The sequence below is a fragment of the Abramis brama genome, assembly GCF_963993115.1.
Source record: "Abramis brama genome assembly, contig: SCAFFOLD_90, whole genome shotgun sequence".
Classification (NCBI taxonomy): domain Eukaryota; kingdom Metazoa; phylum Chordata; class Actinopteri; order Cypriniformes; family Leuciscidae; genus Abramis; species Abramis brama.
This window is the reverse complement of record NW_028155986.1, coordinates 28,242-47,011: the sequence shown is the minus strand read 5'-3', so window position 1 is coordinate 47,011 and position 18,770 is coordinate 28,242. Positions and strand designations below refer to the sequence as shown.

The 18,770-nt window shown below is 37.4% G+C and overlaps 1 protein-coding gene across 1 annotated transcript; it reads right to left on the bottom strand.

The window, feature by feature from the left end:
* Positions 1-5,579: 5,579 nt before the first annotated feature.
* Positions 5,580-17,603, bottom strand: LOC311077206 (C-type mannose receptor 2-like; the record flags this gene model as incomplete). The annotated part of the gene is made up of 4 exons (XM_084139031.1): positions 5,580-6,088; positions 15,990-16,340; positions 17,118-17,474; positions 17,567-17,603. 4 exons carry the CDS (start codon positions 17,601-17,603, stop codon positions 5,727-5,729), a joined length of 1,107 nt encoding a protein of 368 aa, XP_083995157.1. The 3' UTR covers positions 5,580-5,726.
* Between the last annotated feature and the right edge of the window lie 1,167 nt (positions 17,604-18,770).

Genomic DNA, 18,770 nt, shown 5'->3' with positions numbered 1-18,770 from the left:
CAAAAATATTTAACACAGAGTAAAATCCCCCTACTGGTACTACACCCTACGGCCACTGCCCAAGCTTCACGCTTTAATGATGTAAGAACATAGTTCGTGTCTGGACAGTGTTGTGTGAGAAAAAAAATCACAGGACAGGTTAATTACTTTTGGAGGCTGGCTCCATTTATCATCAAAACAAAAATAAATTACAGATTAGGAGGGTGAGGGTGCGGGTGATCCTCGCTCCGATGCGGGACAACAGGTCCTCAAACTGGGCCCGGGACAGGCGGAAGCACCGCTGATAGCGGCTGCCATCCAGGTGCAGCTCCTGGAGCAAATGGTGAAACTCGCCAAACTGGGTACGCCTCCGGAGGGTCTGGTGGACCCGAGTGCGGCGACGATGACCCCTACGCCGATGTTCTGCTCTCCAGAGCAAATACGAGTGGTGACTCTCTCGAGGAATGCTCGATCAACATCAGCCATCTTGCAAACAGACAACCACCTAGCACTTGCCCCTCCCACAAGAAGCGGATTTCGCCTCAGACGCGCGTCAATTTTAAAGTCTGAGGGTCTTTCTCTAAAAACATGCATAGACAGCTTTAATGTCATAGAAAGGGGGACATCATGTTTAAATCAACATAAAGTGCATTGGTTCTGATTTGAACAAACTTTGCTCTACTATGTTTTATGCAGAATAAAACAGCTTTTTTTGGACACTGATGCATTGAAATACACATAATCTTAATTGTTAAACCACATAATATTAATTTCTTTAGGTATGCACATACTGTAGCTTTTTTAAATCAGAGAAAATTTGCATGTGCACCTTTATGATCAAAGATGTTTGTTTCCTTATAAGCAAACTGAGTGTTTACTGTAACTCGCAGAGGTTATTCTGACGTCACTCGTCAAGTTGCATTTTTCAAGTTCCAACAAGTAAAAAACACTGGAAGTTGTTACACAAATTTGTATGAGTTGTTTCAGTATCCCAGAGTCAGAAAGTCACAGATGAACCGCCCAAAACAGAACCTTTTTTTTCTGAAGGTCTTGACAGTTTTGTGAAACTAATCATTCAACCTTGATCTGATTTTGACAGTGGCACTGACATGTTTTAAGTGATGCTTCCAGTTAAAACAGCATTTCTGTCACTTTAACCCACAAACACATGAGTTGTATGCAGTAAAGTACAAATTCAAGTAGCTTTCTAATTATATAATTCTTGTTTTTTTACTCTAAACTTTAAGTTGCTATGCATTACAAAAAAAAAAAAAAAACACACAAAAAAAACTCAATCATAGAAGGATGCCATTAATGTAACTGTTGCTGTTCAAATGCTGCTGTTAATAAACATGTTTGTGAGAAAAGTAGAAAATGATCACAACTTATGTTAAAAGCTTATAAACAAGCCTAAAATAATAGTATTTCTGCAAAGAGATGTTGAAAACTATTGAAAATTGAAAATAACAATATTTGAATTTTTTTAAGTACCAGTATTTTTTATTTTTTTTTTACATTCCTAATTACTTCTATGAAAACTACTTTATCAAATATTTACACAGGTACATTTCGTGAACCAAAACATGCACAGTCAATAAATTATACTAGTCCATTAACTGTATGAATAAATTAGGGTGAAAAAATATTTCTGCATAATCACACATAAACATGTCGTTCCTGGCATTTCATTCATAATCAGACACTAGAGGACTCATTTGGCTGGGAGGGACTTTAGCTTGTTCGGCTTTTAAATAAACCAGTATTTCCTTCAAAGCCGACAATTCAGCAGAGACTGGTGTGTAGGGATATTCATTGTTTATGCTTTATGGCAAAATTGTGTTTCAAAATATTTTGACAGGGAATAACATTCCTCAAATAGTTGCTTTACTGATTAGTAATAGTTATTAATATAATATAACAATTAAAAACATCATATTCTTCTAGAAAGGATTGAACTGTTTTGCTGTAATCCGACTGGAGAGTGACAGTCTTCTGTGAGGTCGACACGTTTGTTCCAGCGATCACCATGAATCCCGGGTGAGATGAAATTCATGTTTTCTACAGGATAAATGTACTTTTTTAAAATAAAATTTAAGTTGCTTAATCGCTAAAATGGTGTGTATCTTCACTAGAGATACTGACATTTGAACTGATTTTATAACAACCCAACTCTCACATAATGATCCTGTCATTACAAAGACAAAACTTGATCAACTAAAGGATTTCATTGGCTGTAATGTGTTTTATGGCGCCTTCTGGTGGTTGGAAAGGTCTTTGCCCAAAACAGGAAAAAAAATGCTTTGACATACTTTCTTATGACTAAGTAACTTAGATTATTGATTAAAAACAGCTAACATGTCAATGCTATGAATAATGAGGCTGTGATTAATAATGTATTTTCATATTTTTAAACAGAAAATTACAGTATTGTTGAAATTAATCTAGTGGTCATATCTGGTTTATTTAAAAATAAAGATGCTATTTTAGAAACTAAAGGCTGTTAAAATTAGTTTGGCCCTGAAAGGCATTTAGAAAAGTGAGTGACTGCACTTATTTCAGTCCTCCCCTCAATGCAGGGAACAAACAATTCTAATGTAATGAGGCCATTTCCAGTGTTCTTGATCTACTGCACACTTGTAAGGACCATCCATTGGCCCAACGACGGAATCCAACGGCCTGGCGAAGGTTTAAAGCGTGTATGTCTTTTCAGCGCTCCAGTGATGTTCACTTAATTTATTGGAACTTAGTTTTAGTATTACTTTAGCTCTATGCGTAATCTGACTCCAATTTCAAATGATAATCAAATTTAGATCGTATTTCTGATTAGAAAATAATCATAAATATTGATTATGAATTATTTTAGATCTTTGATTATTCTGAGTATCCCATACTTTCAGTTATTAATTCATTATGGACCCGAATGCCGCTTAGAGATCACGTCGGCCAAATCGTGTTTCTCACGGACACAAACTTGTTAATTCTGATTTCAGTCAGAGGGTGCAGGGTTTGCTAATACCCCTAAAGTCGGTTGCCTACTGCTCACTCGAACTAGAGAGTGTAGTTTAATTTAGCCACTTCCATACAACTTGCTAAACCAGTGATAGACAGAAATCAAAAGGTCTTCAGATGACGTGCTACTGCTCCGTTCATACATGCGCCTTTAGTTTGACCTACCTTAACTAAGATTTGCGGTAGCACCAGCCTCCTTAATATATTAAAATAATGATTTCAGAATACTTCAGAATAAATCAAGATGTAACATTTATTTGTCAGGTAAAAATGTATCATGCCAATTACACAAGTAAATGATTAAAAGCCAATTCAGAAAATACATGACATTATTTACTCAAAGATGACTCTAAAAGTAAGCAATGTTCTCCTGACAAAGACACACAGTAATGTGTCAGGATTTTCCAACAGGAAAATACTGACATGCATTACTGTGTGGGGGATGATCCTGGTAAAAGATTCCCCAAGATTGCTCTGTTCCCTCACCTTAAATACCAGATCAGAACAGAAGGGGGTTAAACAAATGTTGTTTAGAGTTGTTTGGGCCAATCCATGTACCCCAGGGGGGTAGCACCTGGTTTCTTGAGATATCGTAAAGAGATATCAGCCAGAGAGATACAGGATTCTCCTGAGTTCTCAATTTTTCTCATTAAACCAATGACTGCAATGAAATTAAGACCATTTTACCAATCGCACTGTGCCCTTTAAAATGACACCAAACATGAAAAGGAAAAACAACATATTCACAAGATACACCATATGTGTTAAATAGACATTCCTTGAGGAGGGAGAGGGGGGATGAGTTGAAGTCAAACAAGGGGACAATGAGATAAGTTTGGGCAGGACAAGGTTCTGTGCTCTGTCTTTGTTATCTGCTGTCCAGGGTGCATTTTATGGCATTATTGCAGGGTGAGTTTTGTTTTAGCAGGAAAATCAGTTCTTACACACTTCACCTAGGTGACGCCTGGAATTAATTTAACCAACTATAAGTTTTAAATCAATATGTATAGTATGTGAATAAGGATCTCGAGCTGACTAGAAAGCTTTACCTATTACAATAGACAATGCTTTACAGTGAAGTATGTTAGAGCTACAGTACATATGGCAATTGATCTGCTCAATAAAATACCTTACTCACCCGTTGAGTAATAAAAACACAATCTCTGCATCTTTTACCACATTTCAAATCCTTCAGTTCTCGCATCTCGCAGATCATCTTCCGAAAATCCAAGCTTATGTTGATTTCTTCTGCATTTTTAAACGGGTGATTCCCTCAATAAGAACTTCTGTAGGCGTGTGACTGAAATAAGGTCAAACTTTAATCACATAAATATCTAATTAACGGAAGTTTTGGAATGTAGATTGGACCCATACAAACACTGAGTAGTGTCCATTTAACACTGAGGATTTTACTGTGTAGAATGTTGAGTTGTTGAGTCGCTTAAAAATTTGTTGTAAGAAGGTTTACCATCATTCAACATTTTATATTATTAAAATTGTATATATATTTGCAGACATCCCAAGTCTCCCGGAAGTTCCGGGAGTCTCCCGCATATTGATAGCGGCTCCCTGATGCCCGCAAATGAGTTAAAATCTCCCGGAATCTAGAGCGAGCGAGCAAGAGCGTGCATGGGAGACAGAGACTGTGCTCCAAAAACCATGTAGCGCGTGCACAGCAGAGAGGGAGAGGGAGCGAGAGACCTTGCCTGTGTCCCAATGTGCATACTATCCATCCTAAATAGTATGTGACATTAGTAATTGTCAATACTATTTAGGGCAGATAGGGTGGATAGTATGCACATTGGGACACAGGGCTTGCGTGTGTGTGCTAGTGTGTGTGTGTGTGTGTGCCTCATGAAGCGCATGTAAGATAGAGAGCATCTGACTGGCCTGTTTCGGTAAATCAACCAATCAATTGTCAGTGTTTCGGTAAATCAACCAATCAATTATCAGTGTGGGCGGGCTTTTATCTCTTCTCCCGAACCAAATTAATCAGTTCAGTGTATCTTCATTGTAGGGGTCTTCGGGATACCTCCCTGAAATGACCTTTTGCAGGTTGGGATGTCTGTATTTGTGTTTTATAAATGTCACAACACAAAAATGCTGTCTGTAAATAAGTTTATTTGAGCTGCTGTTGTTGAGCACTCCTTTGAATAACAGGTTGCAAGATACTTTATACTCAACTTTTAGTTTTTCTTTAAGAATAAACCATATTTCATTTTCAAACAAGTTATTAGTAAATATATGACTAGTGCAAAACACAGGAGTGAGGAGAAGAAAGAAGCCACACCACCAGAATAACAAGATCCCATGAAATCAACTGACGTGGCTTGTGCTTTGCTTCTATTTTCTTTATAACAGCCGATATACTTTGAGCCACATCCTCGAATCATGATCTTCTACTTTCTATTTAACAGCAAGTATGTTTGACTGAACGGTCTGTAAAAATAATGAGCCATTTTTTTCAGAAGAGAACTAATATGTAAATGTTTCTAAAAGCCACAGATGAAAACTCATGTTGATGTCATGGGGTCTTTAAAACATATATTGCACATTAGTATTTTAAATACCCAAAGAACATTACATTGATAGAGAAAAGACTCATATGATACTTTTAAATTACAGAAATTAATTTCATTGTACTGATATAAGCACATTATCTGATGATTAAAACAAAAAAAGTGTTTGCCAGTTAAAAAATCTTTTGCTTAAGAACAACACAAACATATCCTTCACTCCTAAGATCTGCTGCAGATGAAGTTGAGTTTGTGGTGTTCAGGACGGCTGATCCAGCGCTGATCTCCTCCAGACTGAACTGCTCCAGATCTCACTCCAGACTCACAGTCCTCGTCTCCTGTGCCGTTCCCTGGAGCCCAGTTATGAAAGCACACGGTCTCTCCGCTCACCCAGAACCAGAGGCCCACAGTGCAGGAGTGACGTAAACCCAACCACACCGCCTCAGTAGACGCACGTTTAACCACATTCATCACACGACGCTGCATCTCGACTGACTGAACCGAGACCAGATCCGTATAATTCTGTCTGCAGTATCTCAGAGCTTCAGACCACGTCAGATTCTCTTTGATCAGAATCAGTTTATCTGGACACAAAACAAACCACAAGCAAAAACTAGAGAGAGACTGATCAAAAACAACATGCAGAACAAACACTGTGGAGGAATCTTGAATCTGAACTTTAAAGGGTTAGGTCACCCAAAAATGAAAATTCTGTCATTAATTACTCACGCTCATGTCGTTCCAAACCCAAAAGACCTTCATTCATCTTTAGAACACAAATTAAGATATTTTGGAAAAACATTGTAAGGACCACACATTGCCCCAACGACGGAATCCAACGGCCTGGGTGAAGGGATAATGTGTGTGTGTATTTTCAGCGCTCCAGTGAAGTTCACTTAATTTATTAGAATTTAGTTTCAATATTACTTCAGCTCTACTCTTAATCTGACTTCAAATTTCAAATGATAATCAAATTTAGATCGTGTTTTTTATTAGAAAATAGTCATAACCATTGATAATGACTTAATTTAGATCTTTGATTACTGTGAGTATCCCATACTTTCAATTATTCATTCATTAAGGACCCGATGCCACTTTGAGACGTCACATCGAATAGTCAGAGGATGCAGTGCAACTATTTTACCCTAAGTGGCCGCTCACTGCTGACTCATAACAAAGGTGTAATTCTTTCATAGTCGCAATATGCAACGTGCTAAATCAGTGATAGTCAGAAGTCGGAAGGTCTCCTTAATGATGTGCCCCATGCTCCATTCATAGTGCCTTCAGTTTGATCTATCCTGGACAGAGATTTGTGGAAACAACAAACTACACTTTAATCTACTAGGAATAAAGATTTCAGAATAATGCAGAATAATTCAAATATAACGTTTTATTTGTCAGGTAAAAATGTGTCATGCCAATTACACAAGTAAATGATTAAAAGTCAATGCAGAAGTAATAAATACATGACATCAATTACTCAAAGATGACTAAGAGTAAGCAATGCATTCCTGACAGAGACACACGGTGGTGTGTGAGTGTGTTCCAACGGGAAAACACAGACACAGCACTGTATAAGTTTTTCCCTGGTTACAGGTTCCCACAGTCTGCTCTGTCATCTTCCCTTAAATACCCAGACCAGAACAAAAGGCTTGTACAAATATTTTTTTAGAGTTGTTTTGGGTCAATTCATGTACCCCAGGGGGTAGCACCTGGTTTCGGGAGATATCTTGAAGAGTCATCACCCAGAGAGGAGAACAGGTCTCCTAAGTTCTCAATCTTTCTCATTAAACTGCAATTAAATTAAATGACTGCAATGAAATTAAGACCATTTTACCAATCGCACTGAGACATTTAAAATGATACCAAACATGAAAAGGAAAAAACAATAGATTCACAAGATACATCCTATGTGATATATAGACAATCTCAGTGAACTTTTGGTGACTTGACTCACGGGGGAGAGGAAGGAGGAGGGAGTTTAATTAAAGTTTAAGATTAATTTATTTATAAAGCACATTTAAAACAACCTTGGTTGACCAAAGTGCTGTACAAGATATATCTAGGTCCATCCCATAGAATTAAAATCACAAGACATCACTACAATCACTTTCACAAGACATTAAACGCACAAGAGTACAAATAGGTTTTTAAAAGATTTCTAAACTCCAACACTGTGGACTCTGTTTTGATGTGTAATGGCAGATTGTTCCATAACCTGGGGCCAGCTATTGCAAAGGCTCTGTCGCCCCTGCATTTCTATCTGGATCCGGGTACTCGTAGCAGATAGTTGGTCTGTGATCTGAGCAGTCTGGCTGGTTTGTGTTCCATGACCAACTCAGTAAGGTACTGAGGAGCGAGATTGTTTAATGATTTATACACAAACAGCAAAACTTTAAATTCAATACGATACTGAACAGGTAGCCAGTGCAGTGAGCGTAGTGTAGGCGTGATGTGATCCCGTTTGCGAATGCCTGTAAGCAGACGGGCAGCTGCATTTTGGACCAGTTGAAGCCGGTGGATAGATGAAGCTGGCAGCCCTTGATATAGCGGATTACAGTAATCAATCCGTGATGAAATAAAAGCATGAATTACGATCTCAAAACTGCTCCTGCTTAGGAATGGTTTAACTTTCGCTAATCTCCTGAGGTGGTAAAAACTGGAACTGACAACTGTATTAATTTGTTTGTTGAATTTTAGTCCACTATCCAATATAAAACCCAGATTCTTTGCAGCAAACGGACGATATGGAGTGAGAGAACCCAAGTCAACATTGCTCAAATCATTGTTCTCAGTTGGCCCAAACAGGACTATTTGAGTTTTGTTGTCATTCAAATGGAGAAAGTTATTATTGAGCCATGCTTTCAGTTCTTGAAGGCATTCCATCAATTTATTTATGGCAGACCTGTCATTGCGCTTAAATGGTATATAAAGCTGCGTGTCATCAGCATAGCAATAATAAGAAACTCCAAATCTTCTACATATAGAACCTATGGGTAACATGTACAATGAAAACAGCAACGGTGCTAAAGTTGAACCCTGGGGGACACCACATATAACATGTGCTACAGCTGAAGAATGCTTCCCTATATTTACAGAGAATCTTCTGTTAGACAAGAAGGACCGAAACCAGTCGAGTACAGTGCCTCTTAAACCGATGTAATGCTCCAAGCGATACAGGAGGATACCATGATCAACAAAATCAAACGCAGAGCTGAGATCTAACATTATTAGAGCCATGGTGGGTAACACTTTATATTACGACCCGCAAACAACTGTGTAAGTAAACCGAAATTACGGTGTAGGTTTCTGTAATTATTGTGTACTTCCATTTAGGTATAAGGGAACGGAGGGCCCTATTTTAACGATCTGAAACGCAAGTGTCAAAGCGCAAAGCGCAAGTAACTTTGTGGGCGGGTCTTGGGCGCTGTTGCTATTTTCCCGGCGGGATAAATGACTCTTACGCCAGGCGCAAATATTAAATGGGTTGGTCTGTTGGTCTATCTATCGTTTGTAATAATATGATTTGCAAAAATGAAAACTGCTGCTTCTGTGTAGATTAGAGAATCAAAGTGTATGCGCGTTTTGCACGCTATATGGTCAAGCATGCGCCCTTAAAATAGCATAATGAACAATGCGCAACGCGCCACTGACTTTAGACTAGGTTTTTTCTGGCCAGTGGCGCAATTGTTTTATGGAACAGTAAAATAGCACCAGGGATTGTTTGCGCTGGAACACACCTCTTTTTTTGCGCTGAACCGCCCAGGGAGCGCAAGTTCATTACCTAGTTTAGCGACGTGCTTCTGTGGAGGGAAAAGCGCGCTTTGCGCGGGTGCAAAATAGGAATGAAACATGCGTCGGTGTACAAAGTCAGTTGCGCTGGGTGCAAGATAGGGCCCAATATGTTAAGTTTTGGGTAATAAAGGGGTAACAAGCAGATATACAACCTGCAAAGAACTTAGTAAGTAAACCGAAATTATGGTGTATGTTTCTGTAATCATAGTGTAGGTATAAGGGAACAATATGTTAAGTTGTGGGTACTAAAGGGGTACAACCAGATATACAAGCAAATTATTTATAATTTATTATTATAAAATTATTTATAGTTTATTTTGAAACTAACAGGTACCTATTCTGTAAATATATTCCAGGCAAAAATTGTACGTCTGTTGTATATAAAAGTTATTATCACATTTCTGGCAAAATATGTTCTCGTGCAATGTAGTTACAGGGTAATTTTGACATCTGTGGGTTGTAAATTAAACTTTATATATATATATATATATATATATATATATATATATATATATATATATATATATATATGCACAGTATGATAAAAATTTAATCTAAAACAATTTTATAAACACCTGATTTCGAAAAACATGGACAATTTTTCTTGCTAAACTACTTAATGTTAAGCCAAAAAAAATTAGTTTCTGCTATGATTTTATTCTAGAACGTACCATGTAGTACTTAGTACTTACATTATCACATTGTATTGCAATGACACTTAAATGTCAGGGCAAATATATTGTGTAATTAATTTTTTTTTTTTTTTTTTTTTAATAAGAGTACCTTTCTCTGTAATTACTGTGCAAATAGTGTTGTTTCGTATTGTTACATAGTAAGTAGTGTTTGTTACCTGTTTCAACTGTGTAGTTACAGGGTAAGTGTAACTCCTGCGGGCTGTAAATTAAAGTGGCGCTTGTTAACCCCTTGTTCTGTGTAGTTACAGGGTAAGTGCAGTAAATATACAATAAAGGATCCCATTTAATTTCTGACTTTTATTTTACAAAAAAATTTCAAAACACTTTTTCATCTTAATAAAACATTGTCTTTTCTACAGTATACTCAAACAACAAAGTAACACATTATATCCCCCATTATATATATTTTTTCAAAATCAGGTGTTTATAAAATTGTTTCAGATTACATTTTTATCATACTGTGGTTACGTACAGCCATATATATATAAAAGTTTAATTTACAACCCACCAATGTCAAAATTACCCTGTAACTATTGCACAAGAACATATTTTGCCAGAAATGTGATAAAACCTTTTATATACAACAGACGTACAATTTTTGCCTGGAATATATTAAAAGAATAGGTACCTGTTAGTTTCAAAATAATTATATTATAAATAATTAGCTTGTATATCTGGTTGTACCCCTTTAGTACCCAAAACTTAACATATTGTTCCCTTATACCTACACGGAAGTACACAATAATTACAGAAACGTACACCGTAATTTCGGTTTACTTACGCAGTTGTTTGCGGGTCGTAATATAAAGTGTTACCCCATGGTGTTACCAGCATCAGTGGACATTAAGATGTCATTAAAAACTTTCAAAAGGGCAGTCTCTGTGCTATGTAAGGTTTTAAAACCAGACTGAAAGATATCTGAAATATCGTTGCTATTCAAGTAGTTTTGTAGCTGCGTAAATACAATTTTTTTAAAAATTTTGGATAAAAACGGCAGGTTGGAGATTGGTCGAAAATTTGAGTAAACTGAAACAGGGTTAAGACTGAATCTATCGTTGAAAATAAAATTCTAGAACAGTATGAATTTAGGGCTATGATGTCTGATAAATATTTCGTTTTTGCAATTTTGGCAGCCTTTTGAAAATTGTGTAACGAGGCCTTCAGCATTTCATATGATACCTGTAGCCTATCCTTCTTCCACTTTCGTTCACACTGACGACATTGCTGTCTGAGTTCCCGAATTACATTATTTACTCATGGTTGGGATTTGCATTTCCGATTAATGAGCTTTTGAGGTGTGATAACATCTAAGATATTATGACATCTATTATTGAACCGTTGCACTTGATCATCAACACTCAAGTGAGACGGAACAGAGTCCGAGGTGAGAGGTTGATGTTCTTCCAGATACATTTTAGAAAATGCATTACAGGATTGTGCAGTCAGAGTACGAGACCAGCATGCTTGAGCTGGTTTGGTACTGGGTAAAAAAGGGAGAATAGTAGAGAACAGCACTGGTTTATGATCGGAAAAGGAAATGTCACTAGTGACAACATCAGCAACAGATAAACCATCAGTATCAACCACCAAGTCAGTATCAAATCTAATGTATGACCAAGACAGTGAGTGGGGCCATTTACCCATTGTACAAAGTTTAGTGAAGATATAAGGTTTAAAATATCCTTTGCTAAGGCATTATCTGCACAGCAGACATGAATATTGAAATCGCCCAAAAGTAGAATGCAGTCGTATTTAGTAAGAATTTCCCCCAAAAAGTCAGCAAATTCTTCAATAAAATTATTGTTGTTTGATACCGGTGGTCGGTAGATTAAAATAATCAGTACAGAATTAGAGGAATTCAGATGAATCAACTGAACCTCAAAGCTATTGGGGCTGACAGTAGTCAGTAATCTGCATTGCAAGTTATTTTTAAAAACCGTCACAAGACCTCCTCCTCGCCCTGTAGGACGAGGGGTATTAAAAAATTCAAAGTTAGGAGGCACAAGATCAGAGAAAGGGCTTAGGTCACCTGATTTTACCCATGACTCAGTCACAAAAAAGAATTCCAAATCATTTGAAGTGATGAAGTCGTTGCAGATAAAAGTTTTATTTACCAGGGAGCGAGCATTGACTAGCGCCATCTTGAGCTGCGGAGATTCTCGTTGAACTCGAGTCGATCTGCGAAACGAGCGCAGATAGCAATGGTCGGCCTTCCTTCGCCGAACCCGAGGGGAGTTGCGTTGTGGAGAGCAGGCAGTTGAATCCATCGAGTTGGGCCGGATATACACAGTGGAAACCCTGGATCGCTGTACCACCCGTAAACCCCCTTCCGCATCAATTGCGTAATGAGCCAGCACAGTATGGGTGGAACAGCCCACTGCCAGAGCCAACTTAATCCTCACGGCAATACCTGCTCGTTTGCCGCGTCGTCTTCTGCGTCGTCTGCCTGAGATGTTGAAGATTTGCCAGCGCAGATATTCAGGGAGACCAGAGGACTCCGGTGGTAAGTTGAAACCAGAACTATCAAGTTCAGATAGAGTCGCATGGGTCATGTACGGCTTGGGCATGTGTTGGTAAATGTCGATCAATTGTTGACGTTCGTAGACAATTAGAGAGTGGCAATACAATTTCAAGGGAGACAATAAAAACGATAAAAACAAGACATGTAACACAGAGAGTAGACGGCCTGCCACACACACCGGCGCCATCTTTTCTCAGTCGTGTAATACAAAAAAAAAACAAAGGGAGAGGGGGATACAGAGATAAGGAAGGAGAAAAGTTTGGACAAGACAATGTCCTGTGCTCTTTCTTTGCGATCTTCTGTCCAGGGTGCGTTTTATTGCGTTATTGTACGGTGAGTTTTATCACAGCTTTTGTCTTATGGGCCTTTCACACAGGACGCGGTATGCGCGGTGCTTGCCGCTGGGTTCAGTTTTGCCCTTCAGATACAACGCGAAAAAACTGTTTACACACATTGACTACCTACAAGTTACATGACTTTTAAAACACAACTATTTTTAATGTAAATCTGTCTGTCTATGAGACGATCGATCATACCATACGATGTCTTAATATAATTTTCTTTCATCTATTTTAATTTCCTTGCTTGTTTGGACCCCCCGATTCTATTGGCCGCGCTGGTAATCGTCACAGAGCGCAGTGGCAAAAGTTGAACTATTTTGAACTTTGACCGCGGCATGCGCGTGAGCACGCCAATGATGCGCACCGCTGCACTTGCGCTTTGGTCGACGCAGCAACAAAACGTCCTTGCGCCATTGAGATGAATGGGTTTTATAGCGCAGCGCCGCGCATACCGCGTCCTGTGTGAAAGGCCCATTAGCAGGAAAATCTATTGTTACAACATCGTTAAAATAGTCCATGTGACTGCAGTGGCTTAACCTTAATTTTATGAAGCAACGAGAATACTTTTTGTGCGCTAAAAAAACAAAATAACAACTTTATTCAACATTTTCTTCTCTTTCGTATTAGTCTCCGAGTCGCGTTCATGAGAGCAACACGATGCATGTGTGACCAGGACGCCAGATCCTGCATCATCAACACACGCAGACTGATACGGAAGTCAATTTAAAAAAAAAAAAGTATTCTTGTTGCTTCATAAAATTAAGGTTAACCCCCTGAGGTCGGCGGTATCGCCGGCGATACCAGCTCGCTTTTTTTTTATCAGTGTAAAAAAAACTCATAAATACTCTGTTGACTTTGATTTTCCATAGGAGTTTCATACATCAATCGATTCTGTTAAATGTGTATTATTTTTGTGTATACTCACAATAAAAACAAAGTGTTGTGCTTTTTGCCAAATAAAGAAAAATAAACACGAAGCGAGTTCTGCCTTCTCTCTGTCCGTGTAGTCCATTCTGAAACGCGTCCGAAAATGAACAATAACTCAGCGAATACTCAGTCAAACAGGCATTCAGACACACAGGCATGAAGCTTGAATTCTCTTCTTTTAAATGAAGTAATTTATATAAAAAACAAATATTCTCATCTTGTGAAACCTGTATTTAAAGAGAGCGATTCCAGTCGACCTCATTAGAGCTAATTCAAATGTAATGTGACTCCGCCCACGGAGAGCGTGCGCTATTCAAACGCAAATGTCTGAGGTAATCCGCGCAATCCTGTGAACGCCCCCATCAGCTCGAGAAAACATACAAGTTTATCAGATCATTACATGTTTACACTGTTTTGCAGCGCTGTGAGGAATAATGGAATGTATCTCAGAAGTGCGGGTATATCGAGGAGCGAGCTGAGAAATGTAAGTTCACGTGAATCGGGTTTCTTTATGAATGAATGAACGGCAAGATGCGCGCTGTTTACCACAGCTGGCAAAAAGACAGTTTAAATTTAAATCGCGTGTGTGAATGAATGATGATGTTTTAGCAAACTGTATTGCTATACTGAGATGAGTAAAAATCGACTGAAATATGTTGAAATAAAATGTAGGCTATTTGTATAAGCAACGTATTAAACTGCAAATTAACATTTATATGCCCTAATATTTCATAAAAACAACGTTACAGTCAGGCGAAATATGAAAGACATATGTATACTGATACAAATATACTGTAAGATTACACTTGAATTGTTGTTGTAATTGTAACCTTTTTAATAAAATATATTTAAAAGGTAGATGTAAACAAACTATTAAAAGGTAAATATATTTTTTTTCTTTAAATAATTTTTATTGTGTTTTATTAGTGACAAATTTGGGGAGAGGATAAATATTCCAAAACTGAAAATACAGTATGAGAATTAACTGCACAATTACTAGACATGTTTACCTTGGATATTATACAATTTGCAAGCACAATTTGTGGAAAAATAAAAAAAAATTGCGATGCTTCCAACTGTGAACCAATTTGGTAGTGTATGTATATATATATACATATGTGTGTGTGTGTGTGTGTGTGTGTGTGAGTGTGTGTGTGTATGCATATATATATATATATATATATATATATATATATATATATATATATGTGTGTGTGTGTATGTATGTATGTATATATATATATATATATATATATATATATATATATATATATATATATATGTATATATATGTGTGTGTGTGTGTGTGTGTGTGTGTGTATGAAGAGTTCAGATGCAAAAGCCTCTAAATGCCATCTGAAATTTTCTTCTAGAAAGATCATTTTTATGAAGCTCGTATATTTAAGTTAGCTGTAGGTGACACACCTGAATGAATGGCTCATTAAGTATGCAGGGGCATTGTCTCACCAGGTGTGAACTACTAAATATGCATGATCGTTTACGCCCCATCCGCATATTGGCTTTCCAAACTAAAAGTGTTTCACAAAACTAAAATCAATTTATCGTTTTAAGTGAATGATTAGGCAGGATGATTTTCACATAATTTTGAAGAAAAAACTCTAGGGAAGGACATCCATTAGTCAAAAGTCTTATTGACACATATTTAGTATGTGTTTTGTGGCTTTATTTCAGAATCTTTCATTTTTAGTTTTTTCAATAACCATGCATAAACATTATTCTCTCAAAAATGAAAACATGTACATACATGTGGCTCACATATTATGGTAGTCCTGTTTGTGCTAAATAGAGTGTATTTTTTTTTTTGCCATTAATATGTTTATAAGCAACTGAAAAAAGCACAAATGTCAGGGCATGTCAGAACATCTCAAGGACCCCAAAAACACCCCAGACCTCAGAGGGTTAAGCCACTGCAGTCGCATGGACTATTTTAACGATGCTTTTCCTACCTTTCTGGGCCTTCAAAGTGTTGATTAAATAGCTGTCAGTGGTGTTCAGAAGATGAACTAAGGGTCATACGGGTTTTGGAACGACATGAGGGTGAGTAATTAATGACAGAATTTTCATTTTTGGGTGAACTAACCCTTTAAGATATCTGGAGGAATCTGTCATGTCAGACATGTAGCGTGAACTTTAAGATATCTGGAGGTGATGGATGGATTGTGTGTGTTTGTGAGGATCTGCTCACCTTCATGACACACAAAAGGAAATTGGTTGTTGCAAGAGAAGTCTGCCCATTGTCTCAGAGCGTTCGGTCTGATCACTGTACAGTTTTCAACACCTCCAGCATTATTAGGTTCACCAGTATTCCAGTCTCTGAATGAGGAGTTACTCTGATCTGACCACTGCCATGAGTCTCTGACTCTGAACAGACCGATCCAGACATCATTAGATATGTGACTATCATTGATGATCTTCTGAATCTGTTGACTCTCATTCTGGTTCCTCACACTGACCAGATCAGTGTGATTCTGTCTGCAGTATCTCTGAGCGTCTCTCCAGTTATTCGTCTGATTGACAAAGACGAGTCCTGTGTTCGCTTCAAGAAAAAAAAAATATTTAAAAAAACTTTTTCATAAATAAGTGTTCATTTGTCTTATGCTGTTTTATGGTTTTTAATGTGAATAAGCGCAGTGGTGCAAGCATCAGAAACATGTTTCCATTACATTGAAAATGTTACATTGTTCTAAAGGGGGAGAGTATCATCCTCTACCTTTACAGATACATTTACTCAAATTCCCATGCTGATAATAACTGTAAGGAAACATTTGCAATTAATATGGAAGTACTGTATTTCCCAGGAAACTTAAACACACACACATACACACACACACACACACACACAGGGAGCGAGGCCAGAAAATTTTCTTTTTTTCACGTGTCCTTTTTAAAGCAATGTTTAAAAATCTGCCTATTCGATTTTTTTAATTAAATCTAAAAATATTGAAAATATAATATATATTTATTATTTTATTAGCATTAATAATTTGTTATTATTGCTATTTTATAATAAATCCAAAAGCAAAACAAGAAAATAACTACATTAGATTATGTGCTTTGAGACATGAGGTAGTTTAACACCGTCTCTCGTGACTAGCAGACTCTGCTGTGTGTGTTCATGTGTTTTGAAGGAGCCGTGGGTTTGGAGACGCTCTGAATGCTTTCAAAGCTGACTTGATATTAATAGCCTCTCATAAATTGCCTTTAATTTTTTAAGTTGTTACTGTGTATGTTAGTAGAAAACGTTCAGGAGCTGTCATATTTGGTATATGGTGCATCTATAAATGAACGGTTGATGTAATTTTAAATTACTTACTTTTGTTGCAGATGAAATGAAGAGTATCACTACATGGCCAATCTTCCCATTTTCCATTTCTCATCATAGCACACTTGTCTCTGCCATCAGGTTGTTTATCAGCCCAGTTCAGATAGAGCGCAGGTTCACCTGAAGACCACTGCCATTTATCAACAGCCGTCTTCTTCAGCCCAATCCAGATAGACTGAACACGTCCATCATTCACACTCTTCTTCAGCTCGTTCATGTCGTTCATGTTGTCAACGGTGGCCAGATCTGTGTAATTCTCTCTGCAGAATCTCTGAGCTTCAGTCCAGGTCTTCCTCACGTTTATAAAGTGATACTGACGCTGAACACATTCAGATACGGAGCAGAGAGCTGTGAAAGAGAGCGTTTGATTGAATGCTTTTCATAACAGGGTCAAACCTGATGAAACTATAAACCATAAATAATACAACAAACACACTCACCAATGAGAAGAAGAATCAAATATAGAGTTTGGTCCATTTCTGAGGAAGAAACACAGAAAAACTCAGAAATCAAAATAAAAAATCACCATTTCATTTAGTATCTCAACAGCAGCATGAATTCACTGTACATAATCACTCAGAAAATATTAACATCAGAAAGTGTAATTGTGTTTGAAGAATGAACATGTTCTTACTTTAGAGGTCGTGTGTTTCTGTCCTGAGTCTGATGTTTCTGTCTGCAGATTTACACTACGCTATTATTATATCTGCTCTCATCCCTCATTCAGCTCATCACATCATTTGCGTATTAATCTAAAACAAATTTTCATGTTTTATGTCCTCATCATTTGTGTTTGTCTACCTCTGTATTTTCATATTGGCATCTTTGTCAGTTAGTATAAGTCTATATTAATACGAACCTTCATCAAAAAATATATGAACATTTACAATTTACATTTGAACATTCACAACTAAACAGCAGCTTTAATGATATTGCTGGACTGCATAACTCGTGTTTCATCCCTGATCATCTTGACATGTATCGGCCTGTCCAACACTTGCCATCTTTCCACTTCACCATTTGTCTACTTACAGTACATTTTGTTCTTGTATTTGGCCCAAGTGATCAAGTGTGTGTAGAACTTTTGATTACCTAATTTTACACACGTATGGTGTGGTAAAAATGCAAGTGTTTACAGAGTGTCTGTACAGCAGTGCCTATGTAATACAGTTTACTGGTAATGATGGTGCTTTTAATTAAGTGATAAAAAGCATTTGCAAATGTTGTACAAATGACAAAATACACATACTCATCTCTGCACCAGTAAAATGTGCTCACTTATAGCCTGTTGCGTGCACATACTCTCTAGTGGCCAAGTGTGGGTATTTGGACAGACCCCATGTTTGAGTTTCTCTGTTTTGGGCCACTTTTATCTGTTGCTGTTTGAACTGAACAGAGAAGGGTTGAGTTCAGTAGTGAAGACTGGTGATACTGGTTACTGAGAGCCTTTAAAGCTTGAATATTGAGAGAGTTTGACTAGTGAGAGAGTTTGGGGCATTAAAAAAGACAAAATGAAGAGGAAGGGAAGACAAATCTTTTTTTCTTTGGGAAAAAATATAGAAACGTTTTTGCTCATATATAGGCTTTTTTTTCTTCCTCTTCTGAAAGCTGAGACCCCTCACATTCACAACAGAGACGAGATAA